General features: G+C 49.2%; 1 protein-coding gene, 1 long non-coding RNA gene and 1 other non-coding gene across 9 annotated transcripts in view; 1 reads left to right on the plus strand and 2 right to left on the minus strand.

The window, feature by feature from the left end:
- Positions 1-2593, minus strand: part of KCNA6 (potassium voltage-gated channel subfamily A member 6) — a 200747-nt gene extending 198154 nt beyond the window's left edge. For all 7 annotated transcript variants that reach the window (XM_073222303.1, XM_073222304.1, XM_073222302.1 and 4 more), the window contains exon 1: positions 1-2593. This exon is cut by the window's left edge and continues 2843 nt beyond it. In XM_073222303.1, coding sequence (XP_073078404.1) covers positions 285-1877 — 1593 coding nt within the window. In that variant the 5' untranslated portion in view covers positions 1878-2593 and the 3' untranslated portion in view covers positions 1-284.
- The window catches only part of LOC140846357 (uncharacterized), a 27390-nt gene extending 17375 nt beyond the window's left edge, over positions 1-10015 (plus strand). Inside the window, exon 3 of the long non-coding RNA XR_012125370.1 lies at positions 9896-10015. This is a non-coding gene — a long non-coding RNA (uncharacterized lncRNA). The remainder of the gene's footprint in view (positions 1-9895) is intronic.
- LOC118970675 (small nucleolar RNA U13) lies at positions 6040-6143 on the minus strand. The gene has a single exon (XR_005058729.1). It is a non-coding gene; the product is annotated as a small nucleolar RNA U13 (small nucleolar RNA).
- Positions 10016-10327: the final 312 nt, after the last annotated feature.

Consider the following 10327-nt stretch of genomic DNA (forward strand, 5'->3'; position numbering starts at 1 on the left):
CAGACATGAAAAATCAGAGTCTTGAGGAAGGATCAGATGGACATCTCATCCAGGTGACAGAAGATGAGCATGAATGGGTGGCACCGTTAGAATTTTTTAAATGTCATTTTGATGGATAAACCTTGAATGCCGCAGGGATTAGCAACAAGGCTGACAGTCCAGGCATTTGATCCTGGCTGCCATGTACTGGTGTTGGGGAAGGAGTCGGGAAGTCAAGTGGAGCCCGGGTGAGAGTTGTAGAGTGAGAAGGTGTCATCTCTCTTGTGCAGGCCTGGCCGCACCAGTCAAACCTCAGTGAGCATCCTCTTCTCTGCATATACCCGGTGTGGAGTGGGAAGGTAGCTGGGTCTCCGTTCCCGGGTGACCTCAGAGAAGTCAGGCTTGCCAAGTCCACTGTCAGCTGCCTTCAGGTCTGGTGCAGGCTGCCCACAAGTGACGTGGGTATACTGGCCCTGCTCCTCCTGCTCCGTCTCCCGGTGGTAGAAGTAGTTGAAGTTGGAGACAATGACAGGCACGGGCAGGGCAATGGTGAGGACCCCCGCGATAGCACACAGCGAGCCCACGATCTTGCCCCCCACTGTCATGGGGTACATGTCCCCGTAACCGACAGTGGTCATGGTAACCACTGCCCACCAGAAGGCATCCGGGATGCTGGGGAAGAGAGAATCGTCGTCGTCGGCCTCAGCGAAGTAGACGGCGCTGGAGAAGAGGATGACTCCGATGAAGAGGAAGAAGATTAGCAGGCCCAGCTCCCGCATGGACGCCTGCAAGGTCTTGCCCAGGATCTGCAGCCCCTTGGAGTGGCGGGAGAGCTTGAAGATGCGGAACACGCGGACCAGGCGGATCACTCTGAGGATGGCCAGGGACATGGCCTGCTGCCCATTCTGGCCGGCCCCCCCACTGGCCAATGGCTGCTCCTGCTGCTGCACCAGCTCGGTGCCCAGGGTGATGAAGTAGGGGAAGATGGCCACCAGGTCGATGATGTTCATGATGTTCCGGAAGAAGGCGGGCTTGCTGGGGCAGGCGGAGAAGCGCACAAGCAGCTCGAAGGTGAACCAGACAATGCACAGGGTCTCCACTAGAAAGAAGGGGTCGGTGAAGAAGGTGCCCCCAAGAATACTTAGCGAGGACGAGCCCCTTGCCCCCGTGCCCCCAGGGGTGATGCCCGGATGAAAGGTATAGGGATCGTCTTCATCCTCCTCTTCCTCCTGACTACCCCTGGAAACTGGGGAGACTCTGCTCACACCTCCACCATTGCTCCCACCTCGCCCATCTGCACGGAACTGCGGCAGGGTCTCCAGGCAAAAGATGACGATGGAGATGAGGATTACCAACACGGAGACGATGGCGATGCCCCTGGCGGGCCCTGAGCTCTCAGGGTACTCAAAGAGCAGCCAGACCTGACGCTGAAAGGGCTGCGAGGGCAGCGGCTTCTCATCCTCGCCACCTTCGGGCAGGCAGCCCTCGTCCTCCCGGAAGGCCGCCAGGGCCTCGTCCCCCAGCTGGTAGAAGCGGATCTCCTCCAGGAATATGTCCAGGGGCACGTTGACCGGCCTGCGCAGGCGGCCCCCGGACTGGTAGTAGTAGAGGATGGCGTCGAAGCTGGGCCGGTTGCGGTCGAAGAAGTACTCGTTCCTCAGGGGGTCGAAGAAGCGGACGCGGCGACCGGGGTCCCCCAGCAGCGTGTCGGGAAACAACGACAGGGTGCGCAATTGTGTCTCGAAGCGCAGCCCGGAGATATTGATCACCAGCCGCTCGCTACTACAGCAGCCGCCGCCCCCGCCGGCCTCCGGGAAGTCTCCCGCATCCTGTTGCTCCCCGTCCGGCCCGCGGGCCTCCCCCGGCGCCACCAGCTTCAGGGATTTCTCCGATCTCATGTCCCCCCCGCCCGCGGTGCGCTCGCCGCCACCAAGACGGCGCCCACGACCCAGCCTCTGGAGCGCAGCAGCGCTTCCCCGCGCTCGGCTGCGCCCTCTTTTAGGGTGGGGCTCGCGCTCCTCCGAGCTCGCGGTCTGGCCTGGCGGCTGGGTTTTTGAGCCCCGAAGCCCCGGGTTCTGCAAGGCTAGGTCTGCGGAGGTGACCTGGGAGCGGAGGGTTTAGCCCCGCACCTCCAGTTATACGCGCCCGGGTGCTAGAGCGTCTGGGATACCTGGGGTCGCCAACTGGCTCGTGCGAAACGAGATGCTCGAAAAGCCGCGGGGTGCGCCCCCCGCCGAGCCTGAGCCCCTACGGCTCCCCGGCGCTGGGGTCCGCCCTCCGGGCCGGTGAGCTCTTCTCAGCGCCCTCCGCGCTTCTCCAGCCGCTCCGGACCCCCGGCTGCCGCTGGTACCGAAGCGCCAGATGCGCCTCCCTCTGGCTCGGCACAGACTCCTGGCGGGGCTCGGCCTCCTCCCTATGTCCACCGCGGGCTCGGTCGGGCCAAGGTCGCCCTTCCCGCCGTCACGGCCGCCACTTCCCCCCTAGGAATCGCGCCGCAGGCCAAAGAGAGCCCTGAGGCTGCCCCGGCCGGGGCGCGGGGACCCACCTCCCCACCGCTCAAGCCTTTGCTGCAGCCGCCGCAGCTGCAGCGGCTCGGCTCTCCGCTCTGCCCTTCTTCCCAACACACACTCTCCAAATGACGTGGCAGGCCCCGCCTGCTGCCCCCTCCCACCCCACTCTCACAGCACCCCGCTCGCCCAGCCAGGGGCGCCGAGCGCCGGGGCGCCGGGGCGCCGGGGAAAGAGACACACTTGCCTCACCACTAATGTTTCCCGCGCTCCCCTGGCACGCCTCCCCTTTTCGCACATTCCCATGCACGGTTAAACAAGCACCAGCACCCTGTTACCACACCCCCTCCACTCTCGCAATCAGCTTTTCTCTTTTCGGTTTACGGAGCTGATCTGCGCAGTGCATTTCATCAATAAGCAAACGCATCCCGTCTCACCACACACAACACAGAATGCTGTGCCGCCACTCAGTCAGAAACGGTCATGAAAAAGTCAAATCAGATGCTGTCCCTCTGTATTTACAAACACCCATTCGCCAGCTTCTCCATTCTCCACTTAAAAAAAAAAATAGACAAAGCATTTTGAGATGTCTTGAGAGCTTCCAATTTAAATTGTACTCCAGTGTAAGTCCCCAGAGAATCCCATGCCTCCCTTTGCAAACCTGGGAGGGCTAGGCTGCAACTATCCTAGGATGAAAAGTGATAGTAGAGAAGGGATGGGAAGTGTCCCCTGGCCTTTCCCATCAGAAGTTTCCCAGGGATGTCCTAGGAACTTAGGCAGCAGCCCATTGAAGAGAGAACCAGATAATGGTGGCATCTCAAGAGGTACCATAATCCTAGGAAGCGCACCCTGGAATTCATTTTCTCCCAACCTCCCTGAGAATTCATCTGGAATGTCTGCTTATTGCACAGACAAGGAAAAGGAGGAGGGCTGAGTGAAAAGGGGTATATAAGAGTGTTGATAAAAATAGTAGCTATGTTTACTGAGCATCTAATATGTGGCAGCCACATTCCAGGTGCTTTGTGCGTACTATCTCACTCAGTCTTCACAGCCCAGTGAGAAAGGTGGCCTCAGCAACTAAGTTATGTTACCAGGAAAACCACCTGACAGTATATGGGTAGGAGCCAAGGTTTACTGTGAGGGATGCTTTCTCTAACTTTCCAGGAAAAAGGCAATAAGAATGGTTTTCCATTCATTTCTGCCAAAGACCATCTAGTTTTTCTTTACTAGATCAGACAGACAGGTTGGAATCTAGTGAAGGAGCAGTGGTCTGATCTTTTCAGACTGCCACTTCCAGGTGGGGTTGACTTTGCTACTCTGCCTCAGTTTCTCTCTTTTTAGCTGACTTTGACCAAAATTAATTAGTTTACAACTGCAAGGTATTTTTGTGTTGCTTCTTGTTCATATTAAATCATTATAAGAGTTCATAGATGATGATTATGGGAATAATACATAAAGTAGCTCTCAAACTCCCAAGATTCATGTAAGAGTTCTTTGTACTGCACAGAGCGGTTCTCAGCAGCACTGGCTTCCAGAGCAGGGAACTAAGGCTCCTGTTTACGTAGGGCAGGGCTTAGGTGTCACATGGGTAGGAGAGAGGCTGGCATCTTACTGCATCTTATTCTCCAGACTGGTCCCTTCCCAGGCCCTCCAGGCAGCAGCCTCTGCTTCCTTTCTCTGTTTGCACTGGGCGTTTCCACTCCCTCCCTCACCTCTCATGCTTCAGTGAAAGGCAAGAAAGCAAATGTAGGAGTCACCCAGTCAATAGTTTTCCTATTTACAGGCTGTGTGATTAAGTAGTTTAGACTTCCATGCAAGCAAGTTGCTCCATTCAAAAACAATTTTGAAGTAAAGAATAGGAAACCACCAACAAATACAGTATAGAAGATACTCTTTTAACCCTTGTCCAATTATCTGTAATTATTTTCTGGATTGTAAATTGATTCACTCATGATTCTTTCTGTCTTTGTTTTCAGAAGTTGTAATGAAGTATTCATTTGCATGTCTGTTTTCATTGTTGCCATTTTTATTTGTGAGGCTGTCAACTAGGTCAGTAACTCTTCAAAACAAACCTTAGAGAAGTGTGAGAAAGAAACTGCATTCTGCCAGAAGGTGCACATCTGACACGGTGGCAGCACCACCATCTGAGTAACCTCTTGGGATAAGCTTGGCTGGTGCTCGCCGCCAGCCCACAGGCAGGGCTGACGTTCCTTGGTTACCTTTGCATCTCTGGCAGAGGCTGTGCCCCAAGAGAGGTTTCACTCTGCACCGGGAGGATCCCCTGGAGGGAAAAGGCATTATCGAATTCATGAATCAGAGTTGTTTTTAGTTCTTTTGTGAAAGAGACTCATTTCTTAGCTTTAGAAAAGCCCTCTGTTTATATCCATCCTCTCCAGCATATATTAAGTGTGAGTAAAATCACACCTTTAGAAGTGCCAGTTCTCAAGTGAAGGGAGACAGAGGCGCAGAGATGCCAATGCCACTTGCTGTGACAGGTTCACACTTCCCAGCACTCCACTGAACACTGATTTCATGCCAGGAGATTAATCTTGTCAGATCTAAATTCAGATATTCTCAGTGACGAGTAGGGGTCATTTGTTTATGCAACAAGTACGTTGAGAAGCTATTGGGTGTTTATCATAGTGCCTGGCACAGAGGATTTAGAAATGATCTTGACAAAATATCTCATTTTAACAGTAAATAATAACAAAGGCATTTACATATTACAGTAAATGCTTTGAAGAAAAAAAATGGAATGCTATGTCAGAAATGAGGCTGGGGATGAAACTTTAAAGAGGGTGGTTGGGAAAGTTTCCCTCTGAAGAGGTAATTTTTCAACTGAGAATTCAAAGCCAAGAATGAGCCAGTCATGCTAAAAACAGGAGAAGAGTATTCTTGGCAGACAAGTTCAAAAGCCCAGAGCTAGAAAGGTCATGGGTGTTCAAGGATGATAAAGAAGGCCATGTGTTGGGAAGAGTGGGCATTAGGGAGAGATGTACAAGATGAGGCTAAACTAGAAGCGAGGGGTGATGTATTGGAGGGTGAGGTGTTCAGGTTTTACCTTAAGGGTGTTAAGATGTGAAGCCAATGATGGTTCTCAAGCAGAGGAGACAGGATATGATTTACACAAAGGCTTTGAGGAGAATGAATTATAAAGGGGCAAAAGTGAAAATAGAAAGACCAGGAAATTGCAATCTGATGGTGACTTGGACTAGAGCAAAGGTGGCTGGGGAGAGAAGCAGGCGGAAGAGGCAGGGGCTGCGGAGGTGTTTAAGAGATAGAATCAGCAGGGACTGGTGATGAACAGGACATGAGAAATAAACAACGAATGCCAGGCTTTGCGTTGGAACAGCCAGGTGGATTGGTGGTGCATTTATTAAAAAAGGGAAAATGAGGGATTGAACAAGTTGAGATAGCTCAAGGTCTCATTTTTAGACATGTGAAATTGGACAGGCAAATAGATATGCAAATGAAGACATCAAGGAAGCAATTGTTTATTCAGGTCTGGAATAAAGTAGAGAAAAAAATATGGGTTTTTTTCTTCTTTTCGTCATGTCAGATGGGTAATGTGCCAACATTATAACAAGGTTTGAGGGAGGCACATGTCACACAGAAGCGTGAACACCCGATCATCAGGTTGATGATCTACAAAAGGATCCGAGAAATTTATGATTTATGAAATTAAAGTATTTAGAAATATTTAACCCCATGGAACTGAATGGGTTTATTCTGAGAGACAGATTATGAACAATGGAGAGAAACATAACCATGACCTTGTCCTTCACAAAAATACAATTTGCAGTTCAAGTTCAGGAGGAAGAGGAGCCAGCAAAGGAGACCAAGAGTTTGCTGTGAGGTAGAAGGAAAACAAAGAGAAGGGGGTTCCTGGACACCAACAACTGAGACCAGACCCCAGAGCTCCAGTCCTCCTGGGCCCTTGCTGACCTTCCAAGGATCACAGAATACCAACACCAGACCAGGAAGACATGGTGGGGGGAACCACCTCAAAATGGATGAATGTACACTCCAACATGAGCACATACAACATAACACATGACTTTATAACCGTTTATGTTCTTATCTCTACCCTGGACTTTAAAACATACTTATCCCAGGTGTATAAGAGGTCATTCTAGTCTATTTGTTAAGACTCTTTCATTGTATCTTTTACTTTGCTCTCTGTGTGTGTGTGCATGAGTGTGCATGTGTGTGTGTGTGTGTGTGTGTGTGTGTATGTGTGCACGTGCACCCATCGCATGCACACATGTACGTTTGTCATTGTCCCAGCAGTAGAACCCTTGTAGTTTTCCTCTTGGGAGAGAGGATGGTGGTCATAGCCTCACGTTGCTTCTCTGAATCATCTCCGGGAATGGTCCTTTGTGCTGCCCTGTCACCCACAGGCCCCGGTAGCAGGTGAGAGTGGTCCTAGGAAGGGGCGAGCTCCCTCAGTCCCTGCTGAACAAGTGTGCACACACCTTCCCTAAGAACAATCGCTCCTCTCTCTAGCTTTCTGCTGTAGAAGGCAAACCACAGAAAGATGATAGGCAGCCAGGGTTATGGGTCAGACACCGTGTGCCTCATCCTACTGTCTCACCTCTGGCTGGGGCTCCCTGCTCTGGTCCTTCCATTTTTCAGGATGGCTGATGTGGAAGTTCCTCTGACCAGGAGGCAGTGCTCCCCATGACCATTCCCCTTTTTTCATGGGTCATTTTTACTCCTCTTAACCTTCCCCACTTTTCTCTGCCATGGAGATGAGGGAAGGGAGCTTTGAATCCTGGGGACATGGAGAGAACAACAGATGTTTGGGTGAGTCTATATTGGCAGACAATTTTTGCTTCTTTTTTGTTCTCCTCCCTCTACACACACACACACACACACACACACACACACACACACACACACACAATTGGTCACCTAAGAGGTGTATGAAAAATAAATCAATCTCTTAAACTTTGAGAGTTAATTTCTTGTGAAAATCATCCCCTGGTTCTACAAACTAATTGATATCTCCTGCCCACATTTGACGGCATAATTCTTAGACTTAAAGTTCCCTTCTATTAATTTAGCCTTTGGAAGCACCAAGACCATTGCCTTTCTGGGCTTTCCCTAGAACCAGCACAGACAAGGGGAAGGTCAAATCTGAACACATATCCTGTAGGTAAGCGTTGTTTATAATTAGCTTCTTAGTCAAAGCTTTTAACGTGGTGATGGTAATGATGATGCTCCAGAATTCACTGGTGAAAAATCTAATAGCTTTTGCAGAAATGAAACTGTACATTGAAAAAGGAATGCATTAGACATATGTGCCATGCAAATCAAAAGCCTTGGGAAGTGACTAACCATGCCAAGAAATAAATCTATGAAGAACTCCTTATTGTTCAGGAAGGATCCCAAGAGATCTTGTTAGTTTCACAAGTTTGCAGTTTGCTTCTTCATGCCGTCTCCCTGCTGTGGGGTCAGTAGTGCTATTTTCCAGACGTCTCCAGTTCTCTGCCTTTCGGGAACATGGGGAATTATAGGGTCTAGCTCACCTGTAGTTCTGACCAATGAGTTGTAAGCACAAGTAATATGTGTCACTTCTGCATCAAAACGTTTAATGACAATGTGAAAGCTTCCAGAGTTTTCTTTACCCACCACCCTGGCACAATGACCAGCATACTCCAGATGGTGGCTTCTCTGCCAGAGTGATGTGGGTTCCAGAGCAAGGTGACATGGAGTGCGGCCCCCGGGAAAACCCATAGTATTATAGCATGAATGAAACAGCCCTTTGTTGTCCTAATCCTCTGGTATTTGGGGAATGATTTGTTACCACAGTGTAACCTCGTCTATCCAAGCTGATTTGACAGACGTACCCAGAAATAAGGAGCTGCTGTAACCAAAAACCTAAAATTTGGGATGTTGGATATGGCACCAGAAGTCGGAGTAAAGAAACTTTATTGGAGGCTGTTACAGGCAATCCATGTTTACATGTGGCAAAGTATTTGAAAATTGTTGCTGTGATAGCTAGAAAGGCAGATACGTACCTAAAAACTTGCATTTTAGGTACAAGGTTTTTAGGAGAAGGTTTGAAAACAGATTGCTAATATTGTACGTGGCTACTGCTGACTGCATCTGACAATGTACAACAAGATATTGAGCAGCTCAGGAAATTAGCAAGCAGCGGTGCAATGGACAAGAGAAAGTCCAGCAACGTGGGTATTTGCAGGGCTGACAAAAGTAACTGCTTCTCATCCCCAGTAAAGAGTAAACAAAACTTAAGAGACCTCTGTGCGAGAACAGCTGATTCAGACTCAGTTTTTCTTCATGAACAAATGAAAGATAGAGCAGTCATGTCCATTGCTAATATCTCTGAATGGAATATGGAGTTTTTGAGAAAAACACCTTAGTAAAGTAGTCTTTTCCCCCTCCCAAGAAAGTCATTTGAATTGGACAAAGTAGCTTAGAAAAGAAGAGAGACTGGAGGTGCAACCTCTCACAGAAAACTGATAGACACAAATTATCCACCGGTAGGTTTATCGCAAGAAGAACCACTTGTTTGGCTATTGGGACAGAGAGCCACCTGGAACAGACAGCAAAGAGTCTAAGAAGATTTTAAGACAGTCATGCTCAAAGGAACCATGGCTAAACAATTCATTACTGTTGGAGACGTTAGGCCCCCTAACCAACCTTGTGGCCCCTAAGTTTTTATGGTCAAAAAACAGTCTGAGAAAGCTGCTCAGCCCCCACAGAGATCAGCTGCAAGGCCATCTCAGATATGACCAAGGAAGAGACCAGAGAAAAAAGGAATGTTCTGAAGGGAGAAACTAGAGCAGAGAGGAGTGGGCTGGGAGCCAAATAGGCTTAATCTGCACAGTGGGGTTTCAGAATCTAGGGCCCAGCAACTGCTGCCCTTCCTCCACCTCTCCCCTCTCTGAGTAGGAGTATTTATTCCAGTTGTCCTGTTCCAAACCAACCGTTATTTGTCGTGTGTGGAACAGGGAAAAATGGCTCATCCTTTCGGTTCCGTGAGCCTCTGAGTTAGGAGGAGCCATCACTTACGTGGAGCTCTAATGTGTCCCTACCTAACATAAAGGCTCACACACCACTGGAGATCCTAGAAATTGAGCTTGACACCAGGACTGGGTAGGATTTGGTACTGCCTCCCTGAGGGAGTAAGTAAGTATATTCTACTTGTGGGAGCTAAACACTGCGATCAGAAGGGCAGCTGATGGTGGTCGTTGCCACCATTTACCAAATATTTCCAGCTTTCCACCTTCTGGGCATATGGTAGTAAGGTCATGTCCTTCCAGGTCCACCTATGGTGGGGTGGGGTCATGTGAGCAGCTCCAGATGATGAACTGTGACATGTGTCATGTCTGGCCTGCAGCACTTACTTACCAGAATTCTTTTCCTCTGCCGCAATTATCCAGAGCACTTAAGAAGACAGCTGCTCCCTCAGCCAATGACCCAGACTGGAAGACATAGAGCAGAAGTCCAAGAGCACCAGATGGATACAGAGACTGAACAATAAATGATCCTTTAATATAACCCACTGAGACTTTGGGGATGTTTGTTACTACAGCATAACCTAGCCTCTCCTGACCTATATACCTACTTGCTTTCCTGCTTGGAAGATGCCTACAGAGGCAATTAATGTTCTAATTTCTATAGCTATAGGAAGAAAATTCAACGTGAATCATGAACTTCATTTCCAAAGCTTAACTTTGACCAAACTTTTATTCTTCTTGATGCTTACTTCTCCCTCTTACCATTCTAACCTATAGAGATTTTCTCATGTGTTTATATTGAACTAGTATGAATTTTTGCTCTTCTTTGTCCATTTTCTAACCTAACTTTGTGTC

Source organism: Manis javanica, chromosome 15 (genome assembly GCF_040802235.1).
Source record: "Manis javanica isolate MJ-LG chromosome 15, MJ_LKY, whole genome shotgun sequence".
NCBI lineage: Eukaryota > Metazoa > Chordata > Mammalia > Pholidota > Manidae > Manis > Manis javanica.